At 40.1% G+C, this 23,863-nt stretch overlaps 1 protein-coding gene across 1 annotated transcript; it reads right to left on the bottom strand.

Moving 5' to 3' along the window:
• Window positions 1–7,960: 7,960 nt before the first annotated feature.
• Window positions 7,961–22,912, bottom strand: CKAP2 (cytoskeleton associated protein 2). The gene is made up of 9 exons (XM_082602032.1): window positions 22,719–22,912; window positions 21,734–21,818; window positions 19,344–19,422; window positions 18,373–19,241; window positions 17,267–17,471; window positions 15,379–15,549; window positions 13,336–13,405; window positions 9,806–10,061; window positions 7,961–9,316 (listed from the first exon to the last, which is right to left on the bottom strand). The coding sequence occupies exons 1-9, from the start codon at window positions 22,786–22,788 to the stop codon at window positions 9,061–9,063; spliced, it is 2,061 nt and encodes a 686-aa protein (XP_082458158.1). The 5' UTR covers window positions 22,789–22,912; the 3' UTR covers window positions 7,961–9,060.
• Between the last annotated feature and the right edge of the window lie 951 nt (window positions 22,913–23,863).

The raw sequence follows: 23,863 nt of genomic DNA, 5'->3' as shown, positions 1-23,863 counted from the left end.
AACAGTGCCAATAATATTGAGGGAAAGTATCCTTCGCGGAACGTAAGTTCTGTCTCCAGTTTAAGCGAACAGCCCATGTAGATAAGTTTCATGGGCACAGCACTCAGCTTACCAGTTGTGTGAACTTGGGCAAGTGTGGAGGGGAGATTAATGGTCCCCCAAAGATGGCCACACCTATCCATTATTATAGATAACACACACAAGTTACGAGGGGCTAAGCACTCTTTTAAGTGACCTTAGCATGTAAAGTGCATAGAATAGGACTAAAGTGTTAGCTATTAACTCATTTAATCTTCAAAACAACCCTAAAGGTAGGTACAATTATTATCCCTGAGGCACAGAGAGGTTAAGTTCTTTGCCTCAGGTCCCACAGCTAATAAGTGGTAGAAGTAGAATTAGAACCCAAGCAGTGTGGCTCCAGAGTCTGACCCTTAACCACTACGCTGCAATAATATCAGAGACACTGCAGTGGTAAACAGTCTGAAAACTGACCCAATTACAAGGTCTGAAGAGAGCCTATCAGATTTAGCAACAGAAGGTCATGGGTAACCTTGAAGAAAGTATATCAGTGATGTGATGTGGGAGAAACCAGATTGCAGTAGCTGAGGTGAGATGGTCAGAAGAATCAAGGAGTTCAGGATATTTTCAAGATACTTAGCCTTGAAGAGAAGGAGAAAGGGTGATAACCATGGGTGGAGGGAAGCACAAGATTATTTATGAGGGTATTTTATTAATGGGGAAATTGTAGCTATATGTTGAGGGATAATAAACCAATGGAAGGAAAGAGAGGCTGAAAGTGCTAGCAGGAGCGGGGCCAGGAAGGTCTAGTTGATCCAAATAATGTGTTTTTATTTTTTAATTTTTTTTATTTTTTTGGCTGTGGCTTGCAGGATCTTAGTTTCCCGGACCAGCATTTGAACCTGGGCCCTCTGCAGTGAAAGTGCGGAGTCCTAACCACTGGACCGCCAGGGAATTCTCCAGGAAGGTCTAGCTGAGATGCAAGGATGGCTTTTAGAGCCCAGGAAGAGAATTAGCCTTGGACTAGATGAGGAACAGACAGATTTGCTTCTGAGACCAGAAGAGGAAATAAAGATGTGGATGGATGTAGATAATATTAAAGAAGAAGGAATCTTGAAAGCCTCAATTTTCTCTATGAAGTAGAAAATTAAGTCATCTATAGCATATGGAAATCTTGAAGGGAAAGGTTTTTTTTTATCGAGATTTAGTTCTATACAGTAAAATTCTGAGTAGTGAAGTTTTGATTGTTGTTTTCAGAATACCAGAAGAAGCTTATGTGGGCAAAGGTGATCAAGCAGCTCAGAGGTGATTCTAATGCATAATTGTGTAGTCATCTCTAGGAGTAAGAAATTTGGATTAATCCAAAATTGGGATTATGTAGATAACAGAAGTACACTAGGACAAGGGAGTTAAGGGTGCTGATATAAGGATGATTGACGTGACACACCTCGGTGTCTAGACCGAATATCCCTGTGAAGGAAGTGAAGTCTAGAAGGGCACCATCCATTATGTAGGTACTAGACACGTGTGGCTACTGAGCACATGAAAACTGGCTGCTGGTGCAAACAGAAATGTGCTGTAAATGTAAAATACACACAGAATTTCAATAAAATCAGGTGGTGATGGCTGGCCGAAGAGCCTCCCCACTTGCTGGGAACAGGCAAGGATCCTTGCCAGCCCATTTTACTCAGCATTCTACTGGAGATTTTAACAGGTCAATAAGACAAGAGAAAGAAATAAAAGGCATAAATATTAGAATGAAAGAAATAATATTGTCATTGTTCACAAATAAGATTATATCTGTGAAAAATAATCTACAAACTTTAGAGTTAATGAATGAATTTGGCAAGATTACTAGATGAAAGATTAATGCTCAAAATTTAATTGCATTCATTTATCTATTTGAAAAATGTAAAACACCAAAAAAAAGAGTAAAATATCCCATTAATCCTTTGTGTATTGATTACCGCTGACTTGATTTTTTATTTTTTTGGCCACGCTGTTCGGCTTGCAGGGTCTTAGTTCCCCAACCAGGGATCAAACCCGCACCCTCAGCAGTGAAAGTGCAGAGTCCTAACCACTGGATCGCCAGGGAATTCTGAATTCATGTTTTTGAATAAAACATTATGAACTTGAATTGTACCTGTTTCTTTTAACTTTTTAAAAATACTAGAATATTTTAAGTTACATATGTAACTTGCAATATATTTCTATTTCTTTTTTTTTTTTTTTTGCTGTACACGGGCCTCTCACTGTTGTGGCCTCTCCCATTGTGGAGCACAGGCTCCGGACACGCAGGGTCAGCGGCCATGGTTCACAGGCCCAGCCGCTCCGCGGCATGTGGGATCCTCCCGGACCGGGGCACGAACCTGTGTCCCCTGCATCAGCAGGCGGACTCCCAACCACTGTGCCACCAGGGAAGCCCAATATATTTCTATTTCTAGTGCTGGCCTAGACGGTCTCGATGATGAGCTAGAGGTCTGAATGAAGTCAAAGAACCACCATGGAGGGAACAAGGGAGACAGCTGGTGTGAGAGGAGTTGTGAAGAAAACAGGACCGTAGTCTCAAGATTTCAGAGGTGACCGCAGTTCTTTGCAAGCCAAAGTCCATGTTGCCGCCTAGGAATCAGTTGCTGAAGTGGGGGGCACAGTTCGTTGGAATGAGAGGTGAGGTCGTCAGATAGCATTAACAGGGAGACAGGAGCCGGTAATCTAGTTCAGGGTTTCTCCCCTCAGCCCTGTTGACAGTTTGGGCTGGATAATTCTTTGTTATGGGGATGAGGGTGTGGCTGCTTGCCTTGTGCCTTGTAGGTTGTTTAGCGGTTATCTCTGGCCTCTGCCCGCCAGATGCCCGTAGTACCCCCTGCCCTCGGTTGTAACAAACTGTCTCCAGATATTGAAAATGTCCCAGGATGGGAGGTGGGAGTGGAGTGGGGAGAACTGGCACAGAATAGCCCCTGACTGAGAACCACCAATCTAGTTGGATGCTCTGAACCTCAAAAGAAGGTGGAAAAGTAATGGTCTTTTTTTTTTCTTCCAGTTTTATTGAGATATAATTGACATACAGCACTGTGTAAGTTTAAGGTGTACAGCATCATGTTTTGACTTACATACCTTCTGAAGTAAGTAATGACCACAATAAGTTTACTGAACATCCATCATCTCATACAGATGCAAAATAAAAGAAAAAAATGTTTTTTTTCCTCGTGATGAGCTTTCATACAAACATACAACACTGTTTATACATTCTATTTATCATGTTGTATGTTACATCCCTAGTACTTATTTATCTTATAACTGGAAGTTTGTACTTTTTGACCACCTCCATCCAATTCCCCCTCCCGCCCCGCCCCTCTGGTAACAGCAAACCTGATCTTTCTCTATAGGTTGGTTGGTTGGTTGGTTTGTTCGTTGAAGTACAATTGACCTACAACACTATGTTAACTCCTGGTACACAACATACTAATTTGATATTTCTATACATTTCAAAATGATCACCACCGTAAGCCTAGGAAAAGTAATGGGCTTTAGGGGATAACAGCATAGTAGGCATTTGCAGACAGCACCTCTAGCTTTGCAGAGTATGGTGTACAATGAGCAAGTAAGAGCTGATTAGAGTCTAGTTTCCGTCCTGATAAGCCATGTAGATACAACAGATATTTTCAAAATATTAAACAGATATGATGCCCAATGACCTTTGAATCTCAAAGTTAATTTTCCTGAGTTCCTAATGAGATAATAGTTTCAAACTCCAGGCCCTATTGATACAGAAAAAAAGATTGTCTTAATTTTATAAATAAGAGACAGAGTCTCTTCATCTTTTTTTTTAAAATAAATTTATTTATTTTATTTTTGGCTGCTTTGGGTCTTAGTTGCTGTGTGCGGGCTTTCTCTAGTTGCGGTGAGCGGGGTCCACTCTTTGCTGCAGTGCGCGGGCTTCTTATTGCGGTGGCTTCTCTTGTTGTAGAGCACGGGCTCTAGGCACGTGGGCTTCGGTAGTTGTGGCATGCAGGCTCAGTAGTTGTGGCGCACGGGCTTAGTTGCTCCGCAGCATGTGGGATCTTCCCGGGCCAGGGCTTGAACCCTTGTCCCCTGCTTTAGCAGGTGGATTCTTAACCACTGCACCACCAGGGAAGCCCTACTTAGTATGTTTTTGAGGTTCATCTATGTTGCTATGTTTATCAGTAGTTTGTTCCATTTTCTTAACGTCTGTTTTCTTTTGCTTAATTTCCATTGAGTGGATATAGCATACGATGTTTTTTCATTCACCAGTTGATGGGCTTTTGTGTTGTTTCCAGTTTGGGGCTCATATAAGACTATTACGAACATCTTTGTGTACAATCTTTGCCTGGGCATGTTTTCATTTCTCCTTGATACTTAGGGATGGAATTGCTGGGTCTTACCCTTACATTTTATATTTTTAACAATTAAATGCCTACTAGATGGTGAGAGTAAACATGAATTTCTGTATCCTGCAGCCAAACATGATGAGTTTGTTAGCAAGGTAATTAGCTTCAGTTCTATTTTTTTTTCTCCTTGACACCTCTCCTGTTGATTGGAGTATTTTCATTTTATATAATGTTTTGTAATCTACAATTATGTGGATTTCTCTGTTTTTTTTTTTATTTGGTGTGCTTAATGATTCTTTAAATCTTAGATTTACTTTTTATTTCACTGGAATAAAACCCCTAGGGATGCTTTCAGACAAGATCATGAGCGGTAAACTGAATCTTTGCATGTTTGAAAATGCCCTCAAACTTGAATTATAGCTTGGGCATAGAATTCTAGCTTCAGAGTACATTTTCTCGGAATTTTGAAGATCTCAGGTGTGGTAACGGGTCTGGCTTCTGAATGTCTCACACTTATTCCCACTGAGGTGGGACTCGTCCTGCTGCTAAATTCTATGAGCTCTGCCAACCCTTCGGTGTTAAAAGATTCCTTTATAAAAGAATTCCTCCCTGTCCTAAGGAGAAAATGTATTTCACATTTCCTTCTAATATAGTTACTTAAATTTAACCATCTATTCTACCGGAATTAATTTTTGCAAGTGGTATAGAGATTGAAGTTTCTTGCTCTCAAAATGGGTAGGTAACTGACTCACAGCTTCTTTTCTCTATTTTGAAATGTAAACTTTACCATTTACTAACCTCCCATGTAGTCTTAATGTATTAATCCATGTCAATGAAGAGTTCCTAGGACTTAAAAATGACTTGCAGAACCATACATAAAGTATGGTATTTATATCCAACAAAGCAAAAACAAAATCCACACATACACGTGTTTATATGTATTTATATCTGTGTATGTGTGGTAAATATACAGAAAAGAATTTGGAAGGTTACCACACTAGTATTACATTTATCGAGGGTAGTGGGGTTGGAGTAGGGGAAGTTTGCTTTATCTGTATTTGAATTTAACCTCAAGAATATATTTGGATACACAACTGACAGGCTATCGAAAACCCCAGGCAGGCCTCCGAGGACCCATAATCCTGGAGGCCCTCGCTCCCAGGAGCCATGTCCCTGCGCCCCGGCCCCCAGGAGACATAACCCCTGCGCCCCGGCCGGGACCCTAGAAAACCGCGTCCACAAGTCCAGGGGGCCGGGGTGTCAGGCGCCGGGCTCACTACGGAAGGGGGCGGGCGCCGCGAGCCCCGTCCCGCAGGAGCGCCTGCGCCTCTGCCCGGCGGCCGCGGAGTCCGGGGGGCGCGGGGGACAGGAGCGGAGCGTACAGAGAGGCCCGGGCGCCGCCGGTCCTTGTTGTTTAAGCCGCGGGCGCGCGGCGCTGCCTGCCCGCCCGCCCGCTCCTCCCCCGCCCGCTCCAACAGGTCCTCAGCGCGCCTGCAGCCGCGCCCTGGGTGCTAGACCGCGCGGCCGCCGTGGATAATGGGATGAACAAGGTCCTACCTGGCCTGTATATCGGCAACTTCAAAGTTTCTAGCACGCTCACAGATGGTGCCAGGCTGCTGCTTGCCAGACCTCGGTTTGAGCAGCAAAGGACTAAGTTCTCCTGAGATTTCGTGTTCAGGAAGAGCTTGTGCACGTGCACGTGGGCGAGCTGATGACCCCACGGCGGACCTTCCAGCTGCATTCACACTCGTTACCACGGTGCCCATGGCTCTAGACAGCCAGCCACCAATAACTTGTAGTCCTGAAGAATAAATGTCATCATCCAATCGTGTTGGCTGATCACTTATGCACTTAAATGGGTGGACAGAGCCTGTGCTTATGGGAAAGAGTAATCCCAAGGTGGCGATGCATGCGGACGGGGCTGCAAGAAAATAGAAAGGAGCACAGAGAAGAAGTGGCGGAGCATCTCCAGGAGTCACTTCTGTTTTCTCTGGGGCCCAACAGTCAGTTTTCTCATTTGTGGCATCGAGGGTGGTTGTATTCAAAAACAATTTTATCCCCAAACCGCCTTTTTTGTTATTGGTTATCTTAATCTGTGTTGCAAAAGTATATGGGGTGATGAAAATACTCTAAAGTTAGATTGTGGTGATGGTTAAACAACTCTGAATATACTAAAACCCACTGAATTGTACACTTTAAAAGGGTGAATTTTACGGCATGTGAATTAGGTCAGTAACACTGTTTCTTAAAAAAGGAGAAAACGAATTTATTTAAACAATCTTTAAAATGCAAGTCCTGGGTGGAGTCAGAATCTGGAAGAGCCTGGCCTGGAGTCCCTTGCGCTGCTCTGAACGAACGCCTCTCCTGCCTTGGCTGCCCCACCTTGTCTGGGCGCCAAAAGCTCCAGCTTGACCTGTTTCACTGCTTGTCTAAAATGCACATACTGGTGGGGACCAGAAAACCACATTCTGGTGAAAATGCTGCCTGCCTGTGGGACCCTAAATAATTTCAGTTCCTGCCAAATTCAAAACTCACTGAGGCCACAACTTCAGATAGTTGGGGGGGCGGCTGGGACGAGTCCTGTGTGAGGGATGTAGAGGCTGCCTGGGGTTGCTGGAGCAGTTAAGAGAGTCTTAAAATAAAACCAACATTTTAAAATTAAAAAAAAAAAAGAAAGAAAAGAAAAAAGAAAACCCCAGGCAGGAGCCCCTGCTTTTCTCTGGGTAGTTACTTCACTGTTCTCTCTGGTGACCTTTGCTCCCCAACCTTCGTTCGGTCACCCAGTACTTATTTACATTTTCCAGGTCCAACTACATAGGAAAGACTGACTCTCAGTCCTGATTCCAAACACCTGTGGAAAGGATTCTGACAGTCCAGCTTCAGTCAGGTGCCCATTCTGGCCATTCAACAGGAGGGACAGGCAGATAAAAATGATACAAAATGACCAAAACGGATTATCTCCATTTCACCCTTCAGAAACAGGAGATTCAATTAAGTAGCTTCTCCACAGTCATGTAACTTTTAAGAGAAGGTAGGAGCAGAACTTTTGAATGTAGGCCTGTTGGACTTCAAGGCTCATGCACCATCCATCACATTCTTGGAGATATTTAGCTTGGAACAAACCTAGGACATGTGCTAACTGTTCTCAAGCATCTGGAAAGGAGTTACAACTAGTCTACGACGATTTAGATAGATTTTCCCTCCGTTGAAGAGGAAAAAAAAAAAACCCACTCTATGAAACCTGTCCAAACAGAACAGTTTAACTCAAACTCTTTCACTGAGATATTTCAAGCTATGTTATATGGCCTAATGAAACATATGGTATGGATATAACAAAGCTGAGAGTATACGCCAGCTTGAAGTTTATTTCAAAATGGCATATTTTGCGCCATTCATACAAAGGATGAAAAAAAACTAAAGAATTAGTTTTTTAAGTTTTAGATAAGTAGATTGATAATTTTTCAAAAGGAAATACACCATTAAGCACACACTTATTTTAAGTGTTGAAAAACCTAAAGTCCAATCCCACTATAATGTATTTCAAAGGCAAGGTTCAAATTTATTCACCGTGGTTAAACTGCATTTTTATATTTGTTGAAAGAAATGTCATTGCAATATCGTTATATAGATGTTTTCATTTATTGTATACATATTAGGCACACAGCTTAAAAGGAATAAAAACCCTACTCTCTACAACATAAGACAATAAATAGAACAAAGACTGGCACTATTATACAACTGGAATTAATGAACATAAATAAGAATAAGTATGTGATTTTCAACCACATTCATATTTCAAAGTTTTAAAACTAACCTTTTACGATGACTAAATCTTAACTTGAAACTGTAGAGTTGGTGAAGGATGTATGCCATTTAAGTATTAGTTCAGAGACTTACAAAACAATTTTACTGGTAGTATTTATGTATGGGGAGCAGAGACCTACTTACTGTGTATGACTATCATGTTTTAGGAGACATGATGAAGTTTTTATATTACAAGGAAGAAATCAATTTTAAGTATTAGTTATTTTAGAAATACTACCTAAACTAGGATGACATTTATGAAGTATTATATATTCCTTCTTTAACTGCCTTCTATTAGTCTATAAACTATATCAAAAGAAGTGATGGAAGTTAACATTTTTAACATTTTGGATAGTCAAGTTAGAAAAGGAACTAAAGAAAGGAACTCAGATTTAAGGTTCTGAATGCCCACTAGGTTTGGCACATTTTCTTTCTTCCAACAAATTATCTTCTTTTAGAAATGGAGTATTTAGTTAACTATCCCTCTCGGGGACCTCGGCTATAATAAAAAAGAGGCCAAGAGACCACAGATGCAGACACACTGGCATTGCTGGAGAGTGACAATGAAGAACCAGGGGCAGAGTCTCAGGGACACAGGAGACCACAGCAGTCTGGGCTACTAGAATTGGGTGACAAAGCAAGCTAACTCTTGTCTTCACAAAATTTACCTGTCTTAGAGGAAAAGTCAGTCTATTGAGATCGATAAGGTAGGATTAGCTTTCCTATGCACAGAAGGCAACACCTGCTATAGAGTGGACATTAGTAGGAGCGCTGACTGCCGTGAATACTTAGGTACTTGGCGACTCTTGACCTAAGGGACATGCAAAGCCACAACAAACCAACCAACCAAACACCCTCGGAATAATACAACCCCACTCCTATCAGAGCTTCACTTCTCTTCTGTCGTGTCAGTCTCCAAGTACAAGCGGCACAGGGCTGCGTTGGGGCGGCACACAAAAGCATCAGTTTCACTTCCCAACTCTGTTAGCTGCTCCAGTGAAGACACACAAGGAAAATGGTCTTTTAACATATCTGGCAATTTCGAAGTCTTCTCTTGAAGACGTCGAGATCGTCTAACTGGTGTGAGAAACTTTAGCTCTTTAAATGCAGAATTTGTTTCGTCAAACTGCATCTTCTTTTTCACACTAAAAAAACCACAAAATTATTCCCAGAGTTAAAAAACATGTTAACATTTTCACTTCACACTTTTATGCTATTTATCATACTATAACTTGTATTTTACAACCATGTCACTGCTTGTCCTACAGAAAGAGGTCCTGCAATAAGTAAGGAACTTATTCATTTCTCGTTGTTACAACTTGTACACAGTAGATACTTGAATATCTATAGAATTGGCTAATCGCTCAATTCCAAAACCCACTGTTATTAATAATACACAGAGATAAAAGTAAAATGATGTAAAAGTTTTTCTTTTTGAAAATGGCAATATTTAGGGAAAAGCAAAGCAAGTACAGTATTTAAAAGGCGAAATGTTCCAATCACATTTTGTTTGTTTCAAACCTTTTTATTAACAAATAGTTCTAATCGGAAGCTATCTTAAACATTTTAAAATACCACATGCATTATCCTAAGCATAAAAACAAACCAGAGCACATTACATTTTAAAAGTTTACCTTTGCAAGTATGGAGTAGTAGACACATTATATTTAATTAAACAACCCGCCCTAGTTTCTGATTTGGGGGTTTTAACATCACTGGTTGGATCTTTTGTTTTGTCATCTTGCTCTTTTTCACAACCTTGAAATACCACATTTCTAGGATGCTTATTTTCTATTTCCGGTTTTTCTGACCCCAGATTAACACTTATATCGTCAATGGTGGCTTCTTGGATTTGTTCCTTGGTTGCACAAGGCTCCTCAATATTTTCTCCTATAGAAACAGATTTATAGATTAAGCTTTTGGTCAAATTTAAAGAACAAAATCAGAAGACAAAGTTATTTACAGTTGGCCAGATTTTCAAAGTAAAGGAACCAAACTGCCAACTCCCAACCACTAGTTTTTCTAAGCAAATACTGCTAACAATTATTTAACAAATATTTACTATCTCCTATGTGTCAGGGATTATAGATACAAATATAAGAAGGAAATCATCCCTATCTTTAAAAAGTTCACATTCTGCGGAAGAGACATGCTTTAAAATAATTATAAAATGAGGAAAATGCTTTAATTGAGGTAAAAACAAAAGGTTATGGGAACCCATAAAAAGAAATAACTGACTTTGCTTGAGGGACAGGGAGATGGCAAGGGAAGGCTTCACAAATGACATTTAGGCAAGGTCTTGAAAAATGAGTACAAGACAAAGGAAGACAATTTCGATATGAAGCTTAAAAGAAAATGATCCATTAAGACAACATTAAAGGGCCAGTGTGCTTAGAACATAGGGTAAGGAGCAAGGTGGAAATGTTGGAAGGAGGTGATGAGTTCAGACAGGGAGGAAGTTTTAGTTAAAAAAATTCACTGGAGAGACAGATACAATTAGATTTGGTCACTATACAGAATGGTTTAGAATGGCAGAGAATGATTTGTGGGACTTCCCTGGAGGTCCAGCAGTTAAGACTCCGCGCTTCCACTGCAGGGGCACGGGTTTGATCCCTAATCGGGGAACTAAGATCCCACATGCTGTGCAGTGCAACCAAAAAAAAAAAAGGCAATGATCTGTGCTGGTAAGAAGACAAAGCTGTTATCACAGCCTGAGCAAGGTGGTAGCGGTGGACAGTGAGAAGGAAGGGCCCAAGTTTAGTGTTATTCCTGAGTCAGGACTTAACAAATTAATGCATATGAAGGTCTGAATGAGTGTGGATGTGTGCATTCCTTCTAAAATTTCTTGCTTCAGAGTCTTTAATGGCAAAGGAGGATTTTTTCTTTTTTTTTTTTTCTTTTTTGGGAGGAAGAGATGGTGGTATGAGGAAGCAGCGAGGGAAGACAAGGCGTTCTAAATAAAACATGTTAGATGTGAAAATACTTGTGAGACATCCTGGTAAATCCACTGAGCTGAAAAGACCTTTAGATTTGATTATTAGGAAATTATTAGGTTTTCTTCCTTTTTTAAAATTGATACAGATTTTACTAAGTGATGATTTTAGTTACATGATAAAGTGAATGTGGTTTAGTGAGGATAAGGTGAAGTGAGGAGAGAGGGAATATCGATTCATTAATTCAACAAATATTTTTGCAGTAGTACTGGGGCTGCAGTGGCGAGGAAGATCAGACCCAGTCCTTGACAACAGAGTTTAGAGTTTGAAAGACAAGACAAACAAACAAGCAATCAAGTGCATAAAAGACTGCACAGAGAAAACCAGCGAGCACAAAACAGGGCATATCATCTAGTTGGGTTGAGAGGAAAGGTGGACATCCAGGAAGGCTACCTCAAGGAAGTGACAGGTGAACTGTGGTCTAAAGGATAAATACGAATTAGGTTAAAAGTAGAAGACTGGCTTGGAGAGACCCAGAGGCAAGAGAGATAGTACAGCCCCTTCTAGGAAATAAAAAAAAAGCAAAGAAAGAAATCAGGGATGTGGAGGAGAGGGAGTGACAAGAGAGGCTGGGATCAGGAATCTAAGCAGATACGTGATGGGGCATTTTGGTTGCAGTCTTGAGAACAGACTGGAGCGAGAGTAGAGAAGCAGGAAACTAAGTAAGGAAACCATTGTTGTAGTCCACGTAAGAGCTGTCAGTGATCGTGACTATAGTAATGAGAGTAAAGATGGAGAGAAGTGGACGGATTTTAAGAGATGCCTAGGAAGTTAAACTGAATTTTATTGGCTAGGAAACAGGGGTGGGAAAGTGGGAAAAGAGAGAAGGAGTGAAATATAATCCCAAGATTTCTGGCTTGGAGAACTCGACAGTGTCGGTCACTGAGATGGGGAACCAAACTAAGGAAAAGGTTTAGGGAAAAGTGATGTAGTCAAGTTTGGATTTCTGGGATTAAGGAATCTGAGAGATACCCAAGAGGTGCTTCTCTCTCTTATTATTTGTCTTATACTTCCCAAAGATGTTTTCTTGCTGTTTACGAATAATTTTAATTTGTAAAATGTATTTTATACCTAGAATTTATAATTATATATTTCAAAAGCCAAGAGTTTATGGATAGCATTTCTTTTTCCATCTAAAGATAAATATTCTAGCAGCTGGAAAGATGCCACTAACTAGTATGATTCTATTAAGGAAAATAAAGGTAGAATAACTGAATCAGGTTTAAATACTGGTTTTCTCTTTCTAAATATCTCTAGAGCCAGTGAGAATTATGAGGAAGAAGGTTCTATAAAATTCTTATTTCTACTTTGCTGTCTTTAGCACAAAGACACAGGATTGGGTTATACTTAAAAAAATTTTTTTTAATTGAGGTATAAATGACATACATTATATTAGTTTCAAGTGTACAACATGATTTGATATTTGTATGTATCATGAAATGATGACCAGAACATATTGTGAAATGAAAACATCTCTCCCCATACATAGTTACACATTTTTTTTCTTGTGATGAGGACTTTTAAGATCTACTTTCTCAGCAACTTTCAAATATGCAATACAGTGTTATTATCTACAGTCACCACGCTGTACTTTGTATCCCCAGGACTTATTTATTTTATAACTGGTAATTTGTATCTTTTGGCGCCCTTCACCCATTTCAATGGGTTGGACTATTCTTAAACCTTTCTGCCCCTTTGGTTTGTGGTATCCTAGTCTTTCCTGGTTTTTCCTCCTGTCTCCTTGACCATTCCCTCTTAAGCTCCTTTAAATATAGCCAGTAAGATCAGAGCATATACATCTGTATGTTCCACTGGGGCATAATAACAGCAAACATAAATAGAAATATTCTCTGTTGAACCAAAAAGTCTTATAGATCTCATCTAGTCAAACTGCCTCATTTTTAAGACAGGAAATTAAGGCCTAGAAAGGTAAGGTAACTTTCACAGACACATGATAACAAATTTGGGTTTCAAACCAGACCTCCTAATTAAAAATTATTCATATTCATACTATGTAAAGCCAATGAATTTCAGAGGTATGTCAACAGAAGTATGAGGAAAGAAACAACTTAAATATTTAAAAAGTTTAAAAAGATAAAAGAAAAATAATTCAGCAAAGAAATTTAATTAAATCATAATTCACTTGAAGAAAACAAAAGAAACGAACTTACCAAATTTAACTTTTTCTTGACTCTTCATTGTAAGAATGTCAACAATTGCATGTCGCATCTCTTCAATAGGCTTAATATTTTTTTAATGAAGAAACCAGACCCATATAAGTTTTATATTCTCAGACATTAACTAAGGTTGTCCAAGTTGAAAATATTAAAACCAGTGATTAAATTTCACATTTTATAACAAAGCAATGATTCTTGGACCATTTTTCTCAGAACACTTATTTTGCCACTCAAATTGAAAAAAATGACTGTCTTTTCCAAATAAAAATGAACTTAAGGTGGGCTTCCCTGGTGGCGCAGTGGTTGAGAGTCCGCCTGCAGATGCAGGGGACACGGGTTCGTGCCCCACTCCGGGAAGATCCCACATGCCGTTAAGCGGCTGGGCCCGTGAGCCATGGCCGCTGAGCCTGCGCGTCCGGAGCCTGTGCTCCGCAACGGGAGAGGCCACAGCAGTGAGAGGCCCGCGTACCGCAAAAAAAAAAAATGAACTTAAGGGATAGAATTTCATCAGTTTAAAAAATTTCCCCATAATTTTTCTTAAGCCTATGGTAAATATTACTGCTTACCTGATAGGAACAAAAGGAATGAACAAATAGCAAATTAAGACTATTAATATCTATCAAAGAGCTGATTATATTAAGTTTCTCTAAATTTATATTAGTTTATTCCTTTTCCCCTACATCCAAGTCCATGGTTATATTTTTGTTTCACATGCTATTAAATGCATTTCTGAAGAGTTCAAGGTTGATCAGCCTAACATTTCATTTATTCAAAAATTCAACAGTTTAGTAAAGCATCAATTATATGTCAGATATTATAAGTACTTACTATGTTCCTTTGAACCACGATGCCTGCTAATGCAATAAATTCAAAATATTATACAAAAGAGAAGCTCAGGCTCATATTCTTAATTCTAGAACTTAGTCCTGAACTACTCACCCATCTGGCTTTTAATTTTCTTGGCTAATTTTGATCCCTGTTTTCCAATTTCTGCCCTGGTCTCACATCTTTCTCTTTACACTACTGCTTTCTCTGTGAACACCTGGCTCTAGTTTTGCATCCTAGCTATACTGTCACAAGCTGCTGTAAGTAACGTCCCTTCTGGTTCAATGTAGTAGGGACCTAACATTCTCTTCCAGGTGAGATTCGGTGAAATACAATTACCCTTCAGCAAAGTGTTTTACACATAATAGCCATAGAGAGAATATCTGCTGAATATTTGATTTTTGATTCAGGTGAAACATCAAATAGCATTTGCTGGTTTTGCTGATACTAAAGGATATAGACCTTTCTTAAGAAAAGACTAAAAAAGTTTTTAAAAAACTCTCTTTGTAAACAATTTCTAAGAATGCGTTTCTGAGAAACTTGGTCAGAAAGAAATACATTTTAGGAATATCTGCCCATAAAGACAACAAAACCAATCAAATCCAAAAATCCTCAAGATATCATTTTTTTCTATACCCAGGGTTTTTTTGGTAGCAGCACACAAGGAAGAGGTGACAGGTATAATATCAAACCACTATGGTGGTAATAATGTCAGAGATATTAGTTTATTGCCATTTTCTGGACCAAACATATGGCATATAAATGTGAGTCCATAAAGATATACTCCTGAAGTGAAAGAGAATTCTCTCACAAAGGCATCAGAACTTACTAACGTTTTAAAAGTTAATTTAATTCCATTTGCTTTCTAGTCAATAAATACATTTTAATATTGAAAATTCAGTTTCCCAGTAGATTTCTCAACTAGAGAATGTGCAAAACGACATGCTGTGCTAAAATATTTCTCACAGCACGTTTCATGAAATACACATTTCAGCTTATATCCATTTTCTAAGGTCTGATTATCCCTAGTACGTGAGCAAGTTTTAGAAGGTTGAGAAACAGCCTTTATTATATGCAATCCTTGTGGCCTTTAAACATTCATCACTGCCACATATATAACCACAATTTTATCAGGTTATGTGGTGATGTGTTCCAAAATAATTCTGAATTATTTACACTGTAATAATAAAGACCAGTAAGTTTTAATCTCACCTGAGCTCCTGCCAGAATGGCCTTCTCATAGATTGCGATAATATTTTCAATAGGACTCGTAAGTGGTTCAACACGTGCAAGGCATATCCAATATTTAACAAGTTTTTTGGCATCTGGAATATCTTTAATCAGGTCGTTTAGTGTAACCAATACTTCTTCTTTTGGACATCCCTAAAATCGCAAGAAATAAAGTGAGTGATATCATTTAGCCTACAAACTATGAACAATTAAGTAAACTTACTGTAATCAAGGTCAGTGATAAAGAGAGAAAAGGTTGGTAGAAAATTATTCATAAAATATTCACCATTATACTCCTTACTCCAGACTTGTTCTGAATGGCTAGCAAGAAGCAAAGCAGTCAAAAGTCAGAGAGAAGAGAAAAAAGAAATACTAGTTGAGAAAAATATTAGTAAAAAAATGACTAAAACTCTACTTGATCTTGATGTTTATCCTCTTATATATTATGAGATTCTATTTGTTATACTTTATTTAGAATTTTTGCATCTACCAGATGCTTATGAGAATAGCTTGCAAGTTTTTTCAATTATCTTTGTCAAAAAGTTTTGATAGTAAGATTAAAATGAATCTATAATGGTTTATGTAATTAAGAGCTATATATAGTTAAGTAGTAGGGCAGAAAAATTCCATAGTATCAATAAAAAACCCCAGATCAGAAATAAGGAGAATCAGTTTCCCTGACTATAATTTTCACTGGTTGTCAGAACCACAAAAAGTTGAAAGATGCTCATGAAGACTAGAGAAAGGTTTGAAATCACGCTCTATATGTTCAGTCTTGCTATGGATCTTAGATACTAGTGAGTGATGGGGAGATCAGCTCGATGCCTTGTGACCACCTAGAGGGGTGGGATAGGGAGGCTGGGAGGGAGGCTCAAGAAGGAGGGGATATGGGGATATGTGTGTGCATATAGCTGATTCACTTTGTCGTACGGCAGAAACTAACACAACACTGTGAAGCAATTATACTCCAATAAAGATGTATAAAAAGAAATTCACAACTATAAGCGACAGTTAAACAATATATTAAGATGATTTTTTATAAATATTAAAATATACACGTATATATATATATATATATATATATATTTTTTTTTTTTTTTTTTTTTGCTGTATGCGGGCCTCTCACTGTTGTGGCCTCTCCCGTTGCGGAGCACAGGCTCCGGATGCGCAGGCCCAGCGGCCACGGCTCACGGGCCCAGCCGCTCCGCGGCATATGGGATCCTCCCAGACCGGGGCACGAACCTGTATCCCCTGCATCGGCAGGCGGACTCTCAACCACTGCGCCACCAGGGAGGCCCTATATATTTTTTTAAATTAAGGAGAAGTCAGGAAATTAAAAAAAAAAAACGCTCTGAAGTTGATGACCATACAATAGGAATTCTGGTCCAAATCGTAAAATTCTACAGTTCAAGGCCATGATGATATTGGTTTAGATTAGTGGGATTTTGTTTGCAACTATTTTAGTTAAATTTAATCTGTGATAATAATTTGTGTTGCTAGTCTTTGATAAAGTATGGGAATGAGTTGAAAACAAATTGTAAATATATTGAATGAATGTAAAAACAAAAGTATCAGAGTGAATATCCACCCCCAGCCCACTCCATGGTAACATCTTAGAGGAATACAATATTTACAACTCAACTGAAAAAAAATCTAAGTATCCATTCGATATATTTATATGAACTCAGTGAGAATGGAGTCCGTTTAAGGCTAAAGAGAAACAATCTCACAATTAACAGTAAGTCTCCATAACACTGCTGACACATTAACTGGTCAAAAAAGATTGACAGTATAATTTAATGAGATAATGTTGATGAAGGTTAATTTGCAAACTATAAACTACTACACAAATATAAGACAAAGACTCTACCTCATTAATCAGGTTTAGGCATTCAGAAAATGTCTTGTTTACTTTTTCAGTAAATAATCGTTGTTCGTCTTCTTCTGCCATGGTAGTCCAGAAGGACCCGACTGGTTTTTCATTTTGTGCTTCGGGCTCAGGCTGGGTAACCACTGAGCTCGGAGGCCTTTTCATTACTCTTCCTTTGCCAGCTTTCCACTCACTCAGACGAGCCCTACAGTTAGAAGCAGCATATAAACATTACTGTGATACTGATAACAGAATTCTGTCAAACAGAGTGAAAGTTAATATTTCAGGTCTTTAAGTAATTCTAAACTAGTGGCACATACATAGTTCACCAGCTTGAAGAAAAAGAAAGACAGAACCTATCAATGTTAATGACATGCTCACAAAGACCCCAAGAATGCATTTTTTTTTTTTTTTTTTTTGCGGTACGCGGGCCTCTCACTGTTGTGGCCTCTCCCGTTGCAGAGCACAGGCTCCAGACGTGCAGGCCCAGCGGCCATGGCTCATGGGCCCAGCCGCTCCGCATCATGTGGGATCCTCCCGGACCGGGGCATGGACCCGTGTCCCCTGCATCGGCAGGCGGACCCTCAACCGCTGCGCCACCAGGGAAGCCCAAGAATGCATTTTTTTTTTTTTTTTTTTTGCGGTATGCGGGCCTCTCACTGTTGTGGCCTCTCCCGTTGCAGAGCACAGGCTCCGGACGCGCAGGCTCAGCGGCCATGGCTCACGGGCCCAGCTGCTCCGCGGCATGTGGGATCTTCCCTGACCGGGGCACGAACCCATGTCCCCTGCATCGGCAGGCGGACTCTCAACCACTGCGCCACCAGGGAAGCCCAACAAGAATGCATTTTTAAATGGAGAGGTAATAAAATATTTCTCAATTTTATTAAGCATTTTAACTTAGATTACATAAAACAACCTAATTAAACACACTCAAGCACAATAACTTAGGACATACTGTTCCACAATATAAATTTGCTTAAATTGATCTGCATATGACTGAAGAGAATCCATGTACAAAAAGCTCTAATACATTCAAGGAAATGATAAGCCAAATTCACAAATGGTACCCTACTAAAAATTAAGCTAACAAAATTACATCGACTTACTTTCTCTCCTCCGCAGTTTCTCTGGGCTGAGTCCATCTACTATCAATAGCTGCTTTCACCATGGTATATCTGCGCTGGTCAATGCTTTTTGACTTTTCTATCAGTTTAGTATTAGAAGACGAAGCAGGCCTGGCTACCATTTCAGATGTCATGCTTCTTGATAGTGTCTTATTTCTTTTTATGTCCTGAGAAGAACTCGTTTTGATAACAGACGAAACTGTATTTAACTGTAATAATTCTTTCTCTCGAGGCCCTTTCCGAACTGTAACATTGGCAGACGTCCTACTGATGCCTTGTTTCGTGGTGTCCTGGTTATTACTGTGGTGACTTCTAATAGAAGGTCGCACAAGTTGACTGCTCTGAGATGTAGTGCTCACAGATTTAGTGGCAGTCGTCATATGTGAGGCTCTATCACTTTTCACTGTTACACTGCTGGTGTGTACAGGCTGAGACTTTGTGGCTTTCAGGACAGTAGCTGAAAGTTTCTTCGTTGTTGCAGAACTCTCATCTTTGACTTGTAGAGGTTTTCTAAAGGAATTAATCTTAGACTGAACAATTTGGCCACGGTAAGATCCAAGCACAGGTTTCTTGGGCATGTTAGCCTCTTGCTTTGGTTTTTCTGTAGTCATTTGTTTCTTTTTACTGTTGTTTTTAAGGTGAAATGCTTGGCTTAATGTCATATGTTGACTTTGGGGGTCATCTATAATTGGTAACAATGGCAGAGTTTGATTATTATCCTCAAAATTAGGTGTATCAACTGCTGTAGTTGAATTGGTTAATTCATTAGAAGGTTTTAAAGGAATACAGTTTTTTTCCATTGTTATATTATTCTTGATCCCAGTAGGTCTACCGACATTCTCTTTATCAGCCTGAAAGAGTTAAAGACAAACCTTTCAGAAAGAGTTTAGGAAAAAACCTTCTTTAGGAATGAGGGGAAAGGGAACATTTAGGAGGGCTATTCCGTATCTTACCATTTTTGCCTTAAGTTCCAAAACTTTTGTCTCTTCTTGGATCTGGCCTTCAGATGTCCTCACTCTCTGGTCTCTACCACTTAAAAAAAAAAAAAAAAAGTCCATACCAAGGAAGTTTCCTTTTCTGGGGGAGGTATGGGAGGACATAACAATTATCTGACTTTGCAGTTTTAAACTGATGCAAGAACTGAGCTGAGATTTATTTGTCCTAAGCAAAACTCTTCTTTATTATAGGGTGATTTAATAGCGTAAACAAGACGGCTGAGGAATTTAAAGGTATCTTCTTACAAGCCTTAATACCGCCCCCCCCGCCGTAATCTCATTCTAAACCATTCTCTAGTCATTCAAACAAGTCTTCAAAAATCTTTATTAAGCAACATTTTCTTTGGTTAGTTTTAAGTACTTAGTACCAGACTTACATTGAAAAAAAAATTTTAAATAGCTCTCCCAAAAGAAATTCAAAAATTTCCACACACACTCACAACTTAATTTATTAATCAATGTGGATTTTAGTTTCTAAATAGCATTGCATTTAGAATATATATATACAAAGCAAAAGCTTCTTCAAGAATTAAACTTAAACTCCTTTTTTACAGATATAGGCTAGTCCAGGCTACAGTATAGGTTAGTACAAGCTGTGAGAATCTCTTAGCAAGTGATTTTGTATTCCAAGAACGAAGGGAAAAAAAGGGTCAGCTGGATAGGCCTTGGATTCTAAGGCAGATTTCAAGTTCAGAGACGTAAAAATGTGAACAAAATGTACATTTTAGAGTCAGCAAAATTTGATTTCTGTATAGTTGAGTTTAGAATGTTCTTTTCTTCCCATTGTGTATAAGAGTACTCTAAACCCCACGACCCAGTTGGATTCCTTATTTAAATAAGTAGTTGAGAGTCACTGTCTTATGTGAATTAATGTTCTCTTTGCTTTCTCTCTAGTAATCTCATTCCACCCCAAGGTTTTAAAGAAATACCATCTACACACTGACAACTCCCAAGTTTATATCTGTAGTCCCGTTCTCACCCCTGACCTTCAGACACATCGCTATTTGGTATCTCCACTTAGATGTCTTATTGCTGCCTCAGACTTAACATGGTCAGAACAGAACTCCCGTTTCTCCCACTCCTCCCTCAGGCTTCCCATCTCAATATATGGTATCGCTATCCACTCAGTTATTCAAATCAAAAGTCTAGGATCATCTTTTGTCTTAAACAAAAAATTGGGATTTGTGAAAGAAAATGTTTATTCTAAAGAAAAGCAACTAATTAATGTAGAGTAAAACAATTAAAAAAATTTTTATTTGGAAATAATGCCAAACTTATATAAAGTTGCAAAATTATAAATAATTCAAACTCTTTATCCAGATTTGCCTATTGTTAACATTTTATCCCATTTGCATTATCATTTGCACTCTTTCTGAACATGTCTGTGTGTGGAGTATACACAACTTTTTATCTGAACCTTTCAAGTTAAGTTACATACATGATGCCTCTTTACCCTTAAATACTTAAATGTTTATTTCCTAAAAATAGGAATTTTCTCTTACATAACCACAGAACAGTCATCAAATTCATAAATTTACCTTGATTAACCATTTTTTAAAAAATTTATTTATTTTTATATTTATTTTTGGCTGTGTTGGGTTTTCGTTTCTGTGCAAGGGCTTTCTCTAGTTGCGGCAAGCAGGGGCCACTCTTCATTGCGGTGCGCGGGCCTCTCACTATTGCGGCCCCTCTTGTTGTGGAGCACAGGCTCCAGTCGCGCAGGCTCAGCAGTTGTGGCTCATGGGCCTAGCCGCTCCGCGGCATGTGGGATCTTCCCAGACCAGGGCTCGAACCCGTGTCCCCTGCATTGGCAGGCAGACTCTCAACCACTGCGCCACCAGGGAAGCCCTGATTAACCATTTTAATCTATTGTTCATAGTTGAAAACTGACCTAATAATGTCCTTTATAGCATTTCACCTTCCACTATTAAATACAGTATAAGGGTCAGGTATTGAATTTAGTTGTCATATCTCTTTAGCCTCCTTTACCCTGGAACATTAAGGATCATCTTCAACTCTTATTTTTTCTTTTACATCCCATATCTAATCCATCACCAAGTCCTGCCAGCTCTATCTCCTAAACATAGCAGAATCTGAGTATTTTCCACCCTGGGGAAGGGTATGAAGCATTCATCAAGACAAAATATATCAATAAGTAGGGTACCTAATATAAAGAAATACAAATTAAAATACTGGATTAAATAAACTTCATTTCATCTTTAAAAAACAAAACTTTAAAAATGGGGTTACTAGCAAATTTTAAATTACATGTGTGGCTCACATTACATCTTTACTGAACGGCTCTGATATAATTTGACAGATGTGAAGTGAAAAAAATTTGACCTCACCTGGATAATATCTGATTTTCCTGTTTGTATGCAAAAAAAGTTTTTCTTTTTAACAGATGCTCCTTGAGTTTTTGTCTTCTTTGCTCTAAATAACAAAAGAGCTACAGGTCAACATCAGCTGCAATAACAACATCAAATAAAATACTGACTAAATGAAGATTTAACTTAGAAAAATGTTCTACTTGAGATTACATCTTATGTATAACAGAAAATTTCCCAGTTCAGTACTGCCTTTGAGAAATAATCACATTTTGAAATGACTGTTACTATAACTGGTCCCCATAACCACTCTGTACAAGAATCACATTCTCTACTGTCTGAAAGTGAAAAGTCTGGAGAACATCATTTTCAACATACAGCTCCTGAAAGCCAAGTTTTAAGAAGCTAAATGGTAGAGATGAGACACCAGACTCCAAGTTCTAATTTACCAGAATTGGGTGAGAATTTCTTTCCTGTTTTCCCACGTGTAGGACAAGAAATATCTATTATTTCTTAAGACGCAGCTAACCCTAGATTTCTATAAAGCCGAAGGCGACATGTGTTAAATCTGAAGCATCAGTTGAACACTCCCGTCCCTCCAGAAACTAACTCCCGACTCAGGAGGCGGGAGCGCCCTGCGCAGGCGCAGTCAGCTCCCAGCACCGACGCGGCCCTGCCTCCGCGGGCCCGGGTCCCCAACGCGGGTCCCTGCCGGAGCCGCGCACACTCCCCCGACCCCACCCCACCCCACCCCCTGGCCAAACGGATCCTCTCACCGAAGCCCGTCGCCGCCGCCAGTGGGTCGCGACCGCACGCGACGCGTTCAACGCGCACACTAACACCACGGAGCGGGCACCACTCCGACTGTCCATTTCACAAACCCTGTCCAGACTTCTCGCAGAACTGAACTGGGCGGAAACTGGTCTGCGAACCCAAGGCCCTGATGGCCCGGCCCGAGCCATCCCCCCGCGGCCGCTCCGGCCGTTACCGGCACCGCGGCCCTCACCTCTGAACGCGGACTGGGCCCTCTGACTCGGGGGCAGCTGCAGGTCCTGGGGCACGGCTGGGGTGCTCATCGCAGCTCCGGGCAGGGGGACGCTTCTCCGACTCTACCACCGCAGTCTCCCTCAGGCCGGCGCGGCCGCACACTGCCCCAATACGCCCTGGGCTCGGCCTTAGACTGCGCGACCGCCGCCTCCGCCCATTGGTGCCCGGCGTGAATTGAATGGGCCAATGGGCGAAGAGGGGCGGGGCTTGAGACTGCCTAGTTCAGTTAGGACCTCTCCGGACTGAATCCCTAGGTTTTCAAACATAAACAGCGCTCTTGTCCTGGACTTGGCAGCTTGGGAGGAGTCGGACAGCGAAATCCCTGCCCTGTAGCAGATAGCTCTCGTCTTTAGACGCTCACAGTGCATTGAGGAAGGCAGAGGAGAAAAGTGCTGTTTGGAGTGTTCAGTGAGGCGGAGGATTATAAGCACCCACTACTGTACCTAGAGCATGTGTATTTCCTTTTCACAAATATTACTTCATTGCGGCATCACAGCTCTGAAGTGGGAAGTTATCATCTCCTGTTTCACAGATAGGGTGACAGGCTCAGAAGTTATTTGTCCACGTTTGCACAGATTGCAAAGAGGAACTGAAATTAGGGTCTACTTCCCTCTGTACTACCCAATTACCAGATGAGAAAAAGAGAGGAAGAGAAAGGGCTAAAATGGGGATAGACCTTTCTTTTATAATCCTGTGAAGGTAAAATCAGCATTTGTTGTATTCATTTTGTGTGTTTGTACGTTTAAGTGTGCTGCCATAATCTTTCAGTCCTCACCTAAAAATATTACCTCCATAAAGCCCTCACAAACACCCAGTGGATAAGACAGAATGAAATAACTCAGAGCTAGATGGTTTTGTGGGTGGTGCTGGGGGAGAGAGGGAGAGTTCTGGGCTGTGCCTTTCTGGTTTTGAGCACAGGGGTCATACCATTTTCTCGGCCTTGCTTGATCACTGAAGCTAGGTTTAGCTGGACTGTTTCAGCCAGGTTTTAAACATGGAGACAAAGATGACAAGATGCAACTTCTATCTTCCCTGCCCATGTGTGAGGGCCTCCACAGATGGCTCTCAACTGTGGTCAGTGTTTCCCATCTTTCCCTGCTTTTT

This window comes from Mesoplodon mirus, assembly GCF_964341445.2.
Source record: "Mesoplodon mirus genome assembly, chromosome: 17".
Taxonomy (NCBI): domain Eukaryota; kingdom Metazoa; phylum Chordata; class Mammalia; order Artiodactyla; family Ziphiidae; genus Mesoplodon; species Mesoplodon mirus.
Note: the sequence above shows the minus strand (reverse complement) of the source record. Positions and strands in the feature narration are given on the sequence as shown.